Source organism: Macrotis lagotis, chromosome 6 (assembly GCF_037893015.1).
Source record: "Macrotis lagotis isolate mMagLag1 chromosome 6, bilby.v1.9.chrom.fasta, whole genome shotgun sequence".
Classification (NCBI taxonomy): Eukaryota; Metazoa; Chordata; class Mammalia; order Peramelemorphia; family Peramelidae; genus Macrotis; species Macrotis lagotis.
The window spans coordinates 159,726,426-159,742,055 of record NC_133663.1 but is presented as its reverse complement, the minus strand read 5'-3'; the positions used below and the strand labels follow the sequence as shown (position 1 = coordinate 159,742,055).

The window sequence follows — 15,630 nt, the reverse complement described above, 5'->3', positions numbered from 1 at the left end:
GAAGCCAATCATTTAGAGTGCTTAGCTTCTCATTTTTTGTTTTAATGGGTATCTAAGTTGGATCTAGTTTGAAATTTGACAGGGGCAGAATTGATATATGAACTTCAATTGATATATGAACAAAACACACCTGTCAAAGGGTCCAATACTGTTGTAAATATGGAGCTTGGTTGTTTCAGTTCACTTGAATTTCTAGGAGAAAGAAAACCTTAAGTTTGATATTCTTGCTCTTCAATCTCTCCAGTTTGACTGTTGGCTTCTTGCTAGTGTAGAGAAATTGGAAAGAACTATTAATCTTCTCAAGATGAATGTAGGAGGGGCGGCTAGGTGGCGTAGTGGATAAGGCACCCGCCTTGGAGTCAGGAGTACCTGGGTTCAAATCCGGTCTCAGACACTTAATAATTACCTAGCTGTGTGGCCTTGGGCAAGCCACTTAACCCCGTTTGCCTTGCAAAAAAACCTAAAAAAAGATGAATGTAGGAAGAAGGTCTTTCTTTGCTTTTCTTCAAAAGAAGTAATTTTTAACTGTGGCTTTGGGATTTTTAACTAACTTCAAAGTTCAGTTGCTTGGAATTAGATTCCCAAACTACATTGAGTGGAAAATGCTATGACTGATTGATTAATTAAAGTCTCATTGGTAGTTTTGTAACTCTGCCCCACATACACACACATGTTTTGTAGAATTTGTTCAGATGAGGATTGCATGTCTTCTGAAGAACATGTTAACCCTGAGGACTATACTTTGCAGAACATTACATTAATTCATGTAGTGTGTATATGGATATACATACATATGTATACCCATATCCATGTATATTATATATGTACAAATATACTAATGTAAAATCCTTTAAAGTATATATTTACACACTCAGCATTTCATGTGACATGTACACACATATGAGTATCATTACATACATATATATGTATATATCATATATGTATTGTTAACCATTTTTCTTAAAAAACTGAAAAATTTAAAACTATGACAGCAGCATTTGGAACTGTCAGTAGCATCAAGTTATCTGTGAGTGAACGGGCTGGGAATTGAATACGTTTTCTTGGACCTAGTTCACTGCATCAAATAAGGTTGAAATTTCCAAAAAGAAACAATGGTTTCCAGTTCAATCATACCATTTGTTTGCTCTGAGATCCTGTAAAACATTTTGGATTATAAATTTATTCATTTTTTGTGATCCAATTGTTAAAAAGGAAAACCAATGTTGCTTTCACATTTATATCTCTTGAAATACCTAAATAACAATCTTTATTGTTTTAAGTATCAATCAGTCAATTAACATTTATTAAACACCTACTATGTGTCAGACACTATGCTAACCACTGAGGATACAAAAATAAACCAAAGACAGTCCCTGACCTTAAGGAATTTACAATCTAATGGAGGGAAACATTAAACAAACATATGTGTGTATGTGTGTGTGTTTGTGTGTGTGTTTGTGTGTGTGTATGTGTGTGTGTGTATATAGGTATATATATAAAGCAAGCTATGCTTTAGCCTCATAGATAATAGTTATCAGAAAAAAAGAATAGAATTAAAAACTAAATATCAAAATATTCAAGCTTGAATAATTATTTAAAAATAAGACCTACATATATTTTATATTATGTATATATCAACTATATAATATGATTTATATATTATTATATATAATTATATAAATATTGTAAAGTTTTGAGGAACAAATAGCTTAGCAATCATGAACTTCATTTTTTCCTCTTTACTCAAAAAATCACTTTTAGGTAAGGATTTAGAAAAGACCTGTACTCCAGTCAAGATATCCCTGAGAACAAAAATGAAAGAAATGATGGAGTTTAAAAGTCTCAGACTGTTCCGAGACCTTACAGGGAAAAGCATTGAATTAACAAAACCTTAAAACATAATTAGAGGGGCAGCTAGGTGGCATAGTGGATAGAGCACTGGCCCTGGAGTCAGGAGTACCTGAGTTCAAATCTGGCCTCAGACTTAATAATTACCTAGCTGTGTCGCCTTGGGCAAGCCACTTAACCCCATTACCTTGCCAAAAAAACCCCTAAAAACCAGAAAACATAATTAGAAAAAAAATTTCCTTTTTATCATGTACTTAATCATCAACGAACACAAACATTTCAGTATCCAAAGAAGAAAAATTAAGGATTTCAGTTACAAATAGAAACAGTATTTTTTTAATATGTGCTAACTCTAAATGTAACTTTAAGATTTTGTAGAATAGACTCTTGCTATTTGAGAGCAAAGATAAGACACACATACATTTTGTTATATGTTGGTGACTGCTAGATCTCTAGTCAATTTATTTTTTTCAGAGGTGATCACTACAAAATGGACACATGATGTCTTCATCTTGCTGAGAGGCATGTCTTATGCACTCTCTTAAAACAGAGATAATAAAGATATTACATTCCTTATGTCTCTTTGAATTTGGGATAGAGTTTGCAAGTGGAACAGAATCAACTCTGAAGCTGACCAAAAGCTAAAGTTGTCACAATTCATGACTTGTCCGTAAGGTACCTGAGAAACAAGGTCTGGTGGAGGAAGAAGTTTTTTGAGAAGGTTTTTAGAACACTTTTGTACTTTACCTCCAAAGACTGAAGAATTCTAATCTGAGAAACAAGGTCATATGGTGGGGAAGAATTATCTGAGAAGGTATTTAGAACACTTTTGTACTTTGCCTCCAAAGATTGAAGAATTCTAATCTGAGAAACAAGGTCAGATGGTGGGGAAGAATTCTTTGAGAAGGTTTTTAGTCCAGAGACTGAAGAATTCTAATCCAGAAGCAAGGTCAGGTGGAGAAGTCTTTGAGAAGGTTTTTAACACTTGTGTACTTTAACTCCAAAGAGTGAAGAATTCTAATCCTGACCCTGAATCACATGAGAAGCCTATACTGTGGAGGATAGATAGAAACTCATGGAGATTATATTCCTTGCCAGAAGTTAGGGTACCTAAAGACATTATTTGGTTCTCTTCCTTGTCTGCTGTAATTTTCAGAGCAGGATAAATATTTTGTTGTTATGAGAGATCAGATGTTTTCCCTTGCTCATCTTCTCAGACATTTCAGGTTTCATTCAGAAATAGGGTTGCCTGAGCATATTTTTATGATTTAGAAAGATTTCATTGAATTACAGATGTTTTTCTACCAAATCTCAGGTTTGCTTATTTCATTCTTGGTAGAGTAGTTGAATGATGGAAAGAGGGCACAAGCACCAGCTATCATCATTAATTACTACTTTTATGGAGATAGAATGATTAAAGGAGTCAAGTTCAGGGACTAGATGTGACAAGAGCTCTTCTTTGTTTATCACTTTTGATTTTATTTTTCCTTCTGGGACACTGAATGCTCCATAATATTCCCTACAGAGCCACAAGCAGGCATGTGCAAAGTCTCTCCCTACCAGCTTCCCACACTGAACTGTAAAGTTTTCATTTAAGTTTTTAGTTAAGATTTGTTTATCTGAGATGAGTGGCTTGCAATCAGTTACCCACTGACTTTACTTACTATTTTCTCCTATAATGATTGTTTTTGGGTGTTGACTGTAGCCTTGCCCCTGCCAGGAGACCACAGATTACAGAGAGAATCCCAGAGTTAGTTTTAGACATTGGTCATCTAGTGACTAAGAATGCGTACTATAACAAACCAAAGACATGATCATTAGAGAAGAACCCAAGTGGTGTCCAGTGGTATGCAAAATTCAATATTACCTGATGCTGCCCAAATTTCATTTTTGAATAGCTATTTTCTCCTCTTTATATAGCAGACAAAAACTTGATGGCATTACTTAAGTGAGGTCAGTGGCAGACTGTATTTAAACTTAAATGTGTATTACATACTGAATATGTATTTTATGTATTCAGATATATATATATGTGTATATATATATATGCATACCATTTAATACCTTTTCTCACCTAAATAAATAAGTAAAATTTATTCTCAATTTTATGCATTCCCAGTAGTCAGTTAGCATGCATTTATTAAATGTCCACTGGGTGTCCCTGGGGTTACAGTAAAAAGCCAAAAAAAAAATTACCAAACCCCAAAAGACTCCCCTCTCTCAAAGAGTTCACTGGCTAGCATTTTAGGTATAAACAAGATATATGCAGGATAAATTGAGATAAGCAGCAGAGGGAAGGTACTAGCATTAGGAGAGAGGCTGCTTTCTACTTCTATTTATTTTAAGACTGATTTAGTGTGTGTTATAAATCACATGTGGAACTGGAGTTTTTCTTTTTAAAAATGACTTGATTATTCCTTCTTTAATAGTAGAAAAATCTTTTTACAAATAGCCATGCTTTTTTTCAGTGGAAAGAAGGCTTTCATAAACTCATTTGATTTCCTTTTGTCTTCTTGTTAATGGTGTAATTTAAAAAATAAATTACTGAGAGGTTGCTTAAAATCTTGTATTTTTAAACATTTCCAAATCTTTTTTAATAGAATTTGAATATATGTGTTTGATTTCATCCCCCCTTTTAATTGGTCTTTTCAGTCAAGGAGATAGAAGTTAGAGGTCCTAATTTTTGAATATTGTGTTTGAAAAGTAAAGGTTGGGTCTGAAGTATAGGTTTCTTTTATGGAGAAGTAGAGGAAGACTGAGTTAGAAGGGGATGCCAGAGGTTACATGGACATAGATGATGGATGGGAAGGATTTGTAGTTAAAAAAAAACAACCTGTGTGATCTTGCAACTAAAGTCAGTTTGAGTCTAGGTCATAGGAAAGAATCTTTTTTTTTTGGCCTTTTTCAGTGATCTAAATCTCTTCTCTTTATTTGAGTTCTCTGATTATAATTAATATTTTATTTATTAGTCTTAAGTTTATAGCTTGTCTGGACTATTGTCAGCTGCTGCCTTTGACTCAAATCCAAAAGGAAACATTTTCACTCTTTTTTCTTAGCTGCCTATTAGGCATGCTTGAAATATGAGTAGTACATAGGTAATACACAGAATTACAGAATTGAAAAAGACTTCATAGGTCATATTACCAATCCATGCCTGAACAGGCATCCCTTTTACAAAAAAGCCTCACAAGTTATCCAGCCCCTACTTGTTGACCTTTCCTGATAGGGATCTTAATTGCCTCCTGAGGCAGCCCATTCCACTTAATTATTAGAAAACTTTTCCTTGTATTGACCTGAAAATTAGAAACTTACCTATTTTTTTCTAGTTCTGGCTTTCTGGTACCCAGCAGAATAAGTTCTAATAGTTCTTCTATATCATGGCCCTTCAGATATTTAGGGTAAGTTAAAGTTAAGTCTCTTAAAAAAGAAAGCCAGATCTACCCCCATTTCCTTCCACCTGTCCTAGAATGGCATGATTTCTAACTCCATTACGAACTGTATTGCCATCTTTGGAATGTACCCCTGCTTGCTAATGCCCTTTCTAAAATCTGGAATCTAAAACAGAATAAAATATTTCAGGTGTAATTTGAACATGGTAGAATACAAGACAAGTGTAACACTAGTTGCTCTTCAATATGAATTTGTTAATGGGAGTTTACATTGAAATGTAATATGCAGTTTTTGTTTTTGTTTTTGTTTTTGTTTTTGGCTGTTGCTGTTGGCTCTTGGAACATTCCATTGGCTAAATATTCATCCCCCTGTCCTCCCACTTCTCCCTCTGCCATTCTTCTTACCAATGAATTGTGTATTCTGTCCAACAGCAAGAAGCTTCTAAGCTTTGTTTAAAAATAGCTTTTGGACTTGTATTCTCCTTGTCTTGGGATAACATATGGTCCATGGCATGATGACTCATGAATCAGTATAGTGAGACTTTGCCCAACCAAAGTAGGAAAAAAGTGGATATTTTGAATTATGTGATTTATGTTTTGCATAATTTTGTTTTCTATTTTACTTTTTAGGAAAGCACCAAAGTAGTTCAACCAATATTTTTGGGGGAAATTATACGATATTTTGAATGTTATGATGATCCCCTTAACAATGTAGCTTTGAGTGTGGCCTATGCCTATGCTGCTGCTCTGTCCTTCTGCACACTCGTTTTGGCTATATTGCACCACCTATATTTTTATCATGTACAATGTACAGGAATGAAACTTCGAGTAGCCATGTGCCATATGATTTATCGGAAGGTAAGAAAATTTATATATTCCTTACTTTATGCAGTAATTTGTTTGTAAAATACATTATGCTTGTTAACTTCATATTTAAAAAGGATCATCATGAATATTTCTATAAAAACCAAAGAATTTATAAAATTCTCTAATCTTTCTTTTTTTGGAAGTATAATTATGTTACCTTATATTTGTTTCAAAGAAGTTATCCTAGAATATAGTATATTTCCCATTATGAGGACAGATCAAGACAAATTAGAATCCTAATACTTCTGTCCATAGACTTTCTAGAATTTCTTACCGTCTTTGGGCTTTTAAAAGTAAATTGTAAGTTACAGTTTTGATAATTTCATGCCAATATATAATGCAGTGGTACATTTTCTTTCAATAAAGTTAATGTTTAAAAATGAAACTGGACAAAAGACATTTTAAAATTCACTTGGTTTACAGTGACAGAAGTTGCTATTTTCGATCTTATGACTAATTTTTAAAGAGCCAACAGATGGCATTAAATTATTTTTGTGCTTATTTAAAAAAAAAAATCAATGGAATGTATGACAACTAGAAAACAAAACATCCCAATCCATTCCAATCATAAGAAATTTTATTTGGGTTGTTTCTGTAATTTGACAAGGACGCTATTACTTTTCATTAGAAATCATTTTTTCACATAAGAAAAATTGCCCACTTTAAATATTAGTGATTTCATTCCTCAAACTCTTGATTTGCTTTCTAAACAAGATTCTTTGTCCAAATATCTTTTCCATTTTCTGATTATGCAGTGTAATAATAGAATCATAGCCATCTAGAATAAAATTATAAAAAGAATTGAAAATGAGAGTGGCTAGGTGGCAAAGTGGATAGAGCACCGGCCCTGAAGTCAGGATTACCTGAGTTCAAATCCGGTCTCAGACACTTAATAATTACCTAACTGTGTAGCCTTGGGCACACCACTTAACCCCATTGCCTTGCCAAAAAAACCCCAGAAAACTTAGAAAAAGAATTAGAAATGTCAGCCTTCTGAATTATGTATCAATTTCCAAATCAAATTCTCATCGATGTTGCAAGGGGGTAATTTCTTAGTCCTAATTATTGAAAATGATGACTAGATTACATGCAGCTAGTCTCAATGGAATTGTTAATAGTATTAGAGCCTGTTTATGGTTTATAATCTTGATCACTGATTTCAGCCTTTTTAAATTTTTTTGAACAGTTTATATGATTTTTGAAATGACTCATTCTCACTTGTCTTTATAAAAAATTCTGATATTAACAAGCACCAAGTAAAATGAACATTCTACATATACAGTAGAACTGAAGGGGGCAGAAAGGACTGTATGTGAAACTGTGAATCTGTTAGGTCCAGCTAACTTTTCTTTTTCTTTTTTTTTTAAGAATCTGTGTCTGACTTGTCTGTAATTTTGACTTTTTTCTGTTTTTATTTTGTACATTAAAAATGCTTAAGTGGCTGTTTTCTTTGTGTACTTTTTCTGTGACATCCCTATCCCCAGTTCCCACTACCTTTCAATTCTCCTACTGAAAAAGAAAGATAAGACCATTGTAATAAATATTATACTTGTTAACCAGTCAAATATTTGTAAAATCTCTGCCATAATCCTGTATTTGTTAGGTACAGAGAATGCCTCAATCCATACTTGCTTAGAGATGGATTGTATCTTAGTAAGGGGAACAACAAGTATGGATTATAAATATATAAATAAGAACTATAAACAATACAAATACAAATAAAATAAATTTGAGAGAGGGGCCATTAGTAGCCCAGGGAATCTGGAAGGACTTCATGAAGGTGTGTACTCTAATAGAAAGATGTTTTTCTTTTCCCTTCATCAGAGCAAAGGGCTTATGAGTAGAAATTATTCAAGATGAAATGGGTAATATGTATGTATTTTATACAACAGGCACAGTCACTATTTGAGCAACTTTGGACAGATCACTTAACATGAACCTCAGTTTGATCCTATGTAAAATGAGGTGATTATACTAACTTTTTCTGCCTACCCTACAAAATTATTCTAAGGATAAATTTTTTTAAGATGTATGTAAAAATGGCAAGTGGCATTCAGGGGAGATTGTCTTTAGATTTTCCTTTTTTTCCATGCAGATGAATTATCTACATTTATGTTTATCTGGGTCTACCTCTGTAAATAAATATGTGACATTGTGGGTATTCTTAGTGAAGGAGCCTAGATGTTGTAGCTGTTCAAGGCTCTCTGGCCTGGTGAGTTGTTGTTCACCTGTTTTTCTTCCTGTTTCCACTAATACCTTGGAAAATAGTCCTTTAGCCTTTGGGAAATCTGATCTACCTTGACTTATTTGCTTACTTGAATATAAGTACCTCCCCAAGGTATTAATTTGCTGAGTAGCTATCATAACAGAATTGTCTCTTTAAGTCATCAAGAAAATGCTCTCAAAATTCACTTGAAATTCAAGAAACATGGGAATGCTAAATTTCCCTAAGAACTAAATTTTTATTTTTAGTAACATGCAGAAAATGGAGAAATAAGCATCTTCATCTTTTCCTTTAGGTCAGTCTAGGGCTGAAAACTGGTATTGTGACCAAACTTAAAGATCTTTCTCTTTGTTGTGCTGTAGTGTTTGTGACTTTTCTTTCCAGTGGTCCCTTGTCTTAATCCTGATGCTAGGAGATAATTAAGTTGGATTACATCAACAAGGAGACAGTTAAATTATTAGTACTTTATGGTTTTGAATAGCATCGTGGGAAATGCACCTTACTAAGCTTATTGAACATGTAAGCTTGTCAAGAGTTCCTTGGCATTCACCTTCATTTTTTGATTTAGGACTACTTTTTGCTTTTGATCTTTTGCTATTTCTATCCTACCTATGGGTTGTATAATGGAAAGTTAAATTAGTTTGACTCATACATTTTTTTTCAGATCTCATTTGTTCAGTCATTCAAAGTAGTGGTGAGTCTGCAGGAGCTCTCTGTAGCATCTTGATCAACCAAGGAGTTTGCTTTTGAATTAGAGGGGATTATTCCTCTTACTTCTCTTGCCAGTAAAGCTGGCCCAGAATATCATAGTCAAACCGCTGGCTTAAGTATTGAAATATGTATTTCTTTAAATCTGAAATAACATACACATATATAATCTGCTAAAATAACTTCCTCTAATTGTTGGCTTTTTATTCTCCAGTATTAGATTCAATTCTTTGAGTGAATAAGAAATTTAAACAGCCACTCATATAGACACAACAGAATATATATTATTCTTTATAAGTATGTGTCTATGAAGACACACTTTATGAATGTCCATATATATATATATATATATATATATATATATATATATACATAGATATATGAAAGAAATACTCAACATGGGAAATGGCATAATTATTTTTATATTTTCAATTAAGTGGTGGCAGAGGTAGGACCAACAGAGCTGAATCTCTTGATTCTTTACCATTCAGTTCATAGACCTTTGCTGCTGGCCCTGTTAGACTGGTTTGTACAATTAAGCTGTAGTTATTACCCTCATTCTGCATGTCTCAAAACAGGTCATTTGATAGTTTCTGCAGCAACTCTCAGGTAATACAACTCAAAGCAGGAAGCATAGTGAAGCTCACCTGCAGAGCTGATAGATCTGCTACAATTCTTTCTTGGCCCAAACCACAAGCATCACCATTCTGGAGAGGGTCATTTGTTCATCTGACCTGGTATTCCTTCTGTGACAATGATGGCAAAGATTGGTTTGTTGAAAGCAGTATAGTTATCCTTCTTTATATCAGTCTGAATAAAGAAGTTAACGTCTATCAAATAATATGTACTTCTCTTGGTCAGAGATAGACCCTTAATTGTTCTGACTTCCCTGTTTAAATATGGATGCAGATGTCCATTTGTGTAAACTGTTTTTGATGCTATTTCAAGATATTTGAAATATACTTGGAGGTAGTGACTTCTTTTTCCTCTTTTTTTAGAGACAATCAGGGGTAAGTGTCTGAAACTGAATTTGAACTCAGGTCCAGCTTACTGCTCTATCAATTGTGTAATCTCCCTGAGATAGTGACTTCTATAAATTACTTTCTTGTGAAGAAAAGTCCTTTTTATAAGTGTTCGTAAGTTACCTATTTCCTTATTCTAGAATTTTGTAATTTGATGAATAGATTTTTTTCTTTTTTCAAAAAGATTTTTAGTGGAAATAAAGAATAAAAGTTTGAAACCTTGGATTTGAATCTTTACTTTGCAACCTAATTATCTGCAAGACCCTGGCCCCTTTGTTTCTCTTAGTCTTCTAGTTTTCTCATCTCTTAAAAGTGAGGGATTAGAATTGATCACTAATGTCTCCAAACTTTTATGATTCATATATTTTTTTTTAGTTTTTGCAAGGCAGTTGGGTTAAGTGGCTTGCCCTAGGCAGCTAGGTAATTATTAAGTGTCTGAGGCTGGATTTGAATTCAGGTACTCCTGACTCCAGGGCCGGTGTGATTCATAATTTTTTAGATAAAGAATCTCATTTTTTTTACAAAGAATTTTTTTGGCCTGCCCTCATGTGGCGACCCCTTTCTTCTTGATTTTTGTATTTATCCTTCTCTCATCCTTCTTCTGTTAAGTAATGTCTTTCTTCAGACACTGTGTGGGCACTGTATGGTTTTAGATGAAGATAATGCTTCTCTATATTGTTTCCACTATAATTCATCATGGTGCTGAACAAATAAAATGGATGGCTTGAATTCATCTTAAATCACCTAAGCATGAAACTTATTAATTGTACTGTGAAATTTTCAAATGAGAGCCTACCTATAATTCAGAATGAAAATGAACAATGTTACACCATTTATATTCTGTCCTACCTTGAATCTCTATTCAAAAATCCATGGCATATCCTGGCATATTTGGATGTAATCCATAAATGCCACAAAGGAAGGAGTTCAATCCAAAGAAAGTTTGTAATTGTTCCAGAGTTCTAAGGGGTTGCTAAAAAGGAATTAGAAATTTTAAATTCCTTCAAGGAGCTGAAAGAAACAGTCCTTTTATTCTAATGCTCAGTGAGGAAACTCTACTGCAATTGAAGAGAAGAGATTTTTGATAGAATTCATTCTCTAAAATGAACTTGCTTTATTGTCTTCATTTACTCTGTGGAACAAAAAAGCAAGATTAATTTTAAAAGATCAGAATCCCATAGGAGATTAGTTTTATCTGTAGACCATGAAGGACAGTAATCAAAGCAGTGACTCAGAGCTGAAGTTACTGTAGCCAGTATTTTTGTAGTCAGTTGAACTTTTTATTAAGTCCAGAAAGGATGTGACTCCAAAGTAAGAAAGATAAAGTAGACAAAAATTCTATTTCAGTTGAAATTATATTTATCTTACTGAGGAAGGTGCTGAATTGTTTCTTAGATTCTGTATCTTTAAAAGCATTTTTATATTATATTTAATGTCTTGCCACTTTAAGTTTTTTTAAATGAGATATTTAATTCTAAAAAAATATTTCATTTTATAAATTGGTAAACAAGCACCTTACAGTTTAACTCTAAGACCTTTCATTCAAGACACTTTCTACTATTTGGTAGCCTTTTTCTCAAGTTTTAAATTTAGTTCTTTGAATGAATAAGAAATATAAATTATAACCCATATAGTGATAACATTTTCAGCCTCCTAATATTATAGGCCAAAAGGCCTCTCCCATAAACATATACTGTACCAAGTATTCAAAATTTGTATTGATTACTTGTTCATAAAATAAATAGTGAATAATAAAGCTTTAAATAAATATCAGTTATTATTACTATTATTATTTTTACTCTTCAGATATAATTATTGAAAGCAGCTAGGTAGTTCAATGTATAGACATTTGGGCCTGAACCCAGGAAGACTTGAGTTTTAAATTCAGTCTCTGATAATAATACCTGTTGGATCCTTGGCAAGTCACTTAACCTCTGTTAGTCTTAATTCACTGGAGAAGGAAATGGAAGACCACTGTAGTATCTTTGCCAAGAAAATGGTCGGTATAGGTTGATATGTTTCATGGGATCAGTAAGAATCAGAAATGACTAAATGACTTCCAGAAATAACTTCCAGGATCACCAATGAAATATCCCTATCCTTAAAGAGCTTGTGGTTACAAGACATCTGTTTGTCTATACACACACACACACACACACACACACACACACACACAAACACGTAAGTTTAGGAAATATATCATAAGTGCAGTAGAAGTGGTATAAATTAAAAGTTAATATTTCAGAAGAGGGAGGGTTCATTTTTGGTTGGATTGTTAGGAAGGGCATCTTGATACAGCTGGCTTTTGAATTAGACTGAAGAAAAATGGGAATTTTTATAGTTGACATGAGAATAGAAGAAATACAAAGAGTGTTCTAGATATCAAAAATAACCCTAGTGAAGTTAGGCAAATAGGAGACAACAACAGATAGTCATTTGATTATGAAGAGTGAAGAAATAATACAGTATAGAGTATAGCATGTTTTGGAGATGTGGGAAATACGGTTGGAAATATAGGTTGAAACAAGACGGAAGGTCCTTGGATGCCAAGGGAAGTGGTTTTTAACATAATCTTTTTTGCAGAGAAGAACCATTGAAGGGTTTTTTTATTTGAAAAGTGAGTTAGAACAATTCTTTTTATAATTTAATATTTATTCTCATTTTGTACAAATAATGTTTTTATACATTAATAAAATATTCTTGTTTAAGAGTAAACGAAATACCCCCTCCCATTCTTTAGGAAAGATTCATCTAGTAGTCAAGTGTCAGATGGATTAGAAAGAAGAATGTGGAGACTTTTGACCTCAGTCAAAAGAGACTTTACAATGTGGTAGCTGTAATAATGGGAAATATATTGGGAAGAATACTTATGGATCTTTCTTGACATTTTCATATCTTGAATATTTGTTTGTTATGAGTTCTAGGTTTTTTGAAAATGTAGGTGGTAATTCATTTTCAGAAACAGAAAGTTGTCCAGTTTTGTCCACTACAGGTGAGTTGGTTATAAGCAAAGTAAATATTTTACTTAACAGTAGAATGATGAATATGTTGTGCTTTCAATTCATTGTAAAATTCATACCAGATTGAGGAAGGAAGAATAGAAAGAAACCTGCTACCTAAGGAAATGGAAAGAAAGGTGCTATTAGGAAGGCTTATTTCAAATAGGAACTCACAATCAGTTATTGAGCACCACTTCAAACTATGGCACTCTTTTTTTTTCTTTTCATTTTTTCTATTTTAGTTTTTGCAAGGCAATGGGATTAAGTGGTTTGCCCAAGGCCACACAGCTAGGTAATTAAGTGTCTAAGGTCGTATTTGAACTCTGGTACTCCTGACTCCAGGGCCACTGCTCTATCTCCTGTGCCACCTAGCCACCCCAAACTATGGCACTCCTAAGGGAAGACAAATAATTTCTAGTAGTCTTAATATATTTGCATAATTAATCATTTTTTCTGTCTTTCTGAGAGTATATTGAATCCCTCTGGGTAGATACTTCATTTAATAATTATTTGGGAGGATGTAGTCCAGATTGGTATTTATTTGTTGTTTGACATGAAACAACCCTTGAGCCAACTAAGTTTCACTTGTGCCTAGCTGAGTGATTGATCTTCAACTTCAGTTTCCTTATGAGCAAAATGAAGATAATACTAAATTGAACTTCTTATTACCTCATAGAGTTCTTCAAAATACTAAAAAAAACCCCTATGAATTGTTATTATTCATGATTTGGGAAATTGAAGCCTGGCATGAACAAACTCACACTCTTGTGAGTAGGTGTGTAACATCATAACAGACTTCTTTTCATCTATTGTGTAGCAACATGTACCTTTCCAATCTATGTGTAGGAAGGTTTGTAGCCATTATTCTTGAAAATAGCCTTTTATGTTGATTGACAAACCCCAAAGGAATCACAAAATCCTCTACAACTGTAGAATATTTAAATAAAAACTTTTTTTCTTTTACTCAAGGCTTAATTTTCTTAAAGAAAGGAATATATTCAGTTTAGAAATGAGAAACAACAAATATGATATTGAGGAGGAATGGAAAACCATCCAGTTATTGGGTACTTAGAGAAGTCATTGTGTTAAGTGGGAGGTATACAAAGATTTTTTTTTACTCCCTGCTCTCAAAGAACTTATATTCTGATAAGGGAAGACAGCACATATAGGGGAGAAGAGAGTTTTTGTTGGAGGGAAGTGGAAAGAGGTTAAGAGGATGAAGATGACTGGCTATCTAGAATGTGAAACAGAAGGAAAATTGTCCATAGAGTGACTGGTTTTAATGGGCTGAGATTTATGTATCCCCCCCTCAATATTGTTGGGCTGCATGTTCCAAATCCCCATTTAAAACCTTACTTTACTCCTAAGGAGTCCCTGGCTCATATCTGAGACCTAGAAGCTCTCTTTCATTGATATTTTCAAGAATTTGCCTCTTTTTCTTCCCTTTGGGATCCTTTAGAACAGTTGTCTCAGTTTTTTTGTTTCCTCAGTTTTTCTATCTTAAAGGAGTTGCTGGCTACAGCTCCATTTTGCTGTAGTCTTTTGTGTTATAGGAACCCAGAGAACAGACTTGAGATAGAATCATAAGGTTGGTAAAAATTAAAAGGATGGTAAAAATTAAAAGTAGTAATAGATAAGGATTAGGTTCATTTGTTGCACTACAGTTGGGAAATGTACTGTCATTAATGATAGTAAGTCACACTGTGGGTGTTTTTTCCTAGCTTCCATAAAATTGTTTTCAAGAAAAATGAGCAGAATTGCTTCTGGTAAGATTTAATATCCTGAATGGATCTTGTAGTATCTGATTACCTGTGAATTCTTGCCTTATTTTTCTAATTTTCTTGCTATTCCACAGTACTCTCCCATAATTCTAAAAGCCTTAATAAAAATTTTCAAAGGGGAAGGAAGAATTGGACTTATTTTGCATTATATATGCATACCACTTCAATAGCTTTGCTAGATACCAGATATTTGAATTTTAAAAATTCTGGAAATAAAAAGCAACATTTTTACATTCTGTAAAATGCTGCATTTATGACTTGAATTCTTAAGATTAATGTCAAAGGCTTAAAGATGTTATTGCCTCTGTTGCCCCAAACTAGCCATATACAGTCATGAGCAAAATAAGTAAGATTTCAATAAGTCAATTTTAAATGCAGTTATGATTGTTTTCTGTAAAAGAGATGGTTGGATTTTTTTAGTGATTAGTTGAGAGGATGGCTACTTAAAGTAAAAAATTAAAATATATTAGGGATTTTTTTTGTTATAATCTTAGGGGAATAATTTGTGGTAAGAGTTGTCTTCTAGGGGCAGCTAGGTGGCACAGTAGATAGAGCACCAGCCCTGGAGTCAGGAGTACCTGAGTTCAAATTCAGCCTCAGACACTTTAACAATTACCTAGCTGTGTGGCCTTGGGCAAGCCACTTAACCCCATTTGCCTTGCAAAAAAAAAAGACTTGTCTTCTGTACCAAACATAATTCCTCCTCATCTCTGCTTGTTTAAATCTTTTTCTCTTTCTCTGTAGAATTTAAACTGCCTGATGACAAGAATTATGTTTTTTAATCTTTGTATT

At 33.4% G+C, this 15,630-nt stretch overlaps 1 protein-coding gene across 3 annotated transcripts in view; it reads left to right on the top strand.

The window, feature by feature from the left end:
• ABCC4 (ATP binding cassette subfamily C member 4 (PEL blood group)) overlaps positions 1-15,630 on the top strand; it is a 273,974-nt gene that overhangs the window by 59,706 nt on the left and 198,638 nt on the right. For 2 of the 3 annotated variants that reach the window (XM_074191906.1, XM_074191904.1), the window contains exons 4-5: positions 5,868-6,095; positions 8,200-8,316. In XM_074191906.1, coding sequence (XP_074048007.1) covers positions 5,868-6,095; positions 8,200-8,316 — 345 coding nt within the window. The remainder of the gene's footprint in view (positions 1-5,867; positions 6,096-8,199; positions 8,317-15,630) is intronic. The other variant, XM_074191905.1, reaches the window with a different exon arrangement.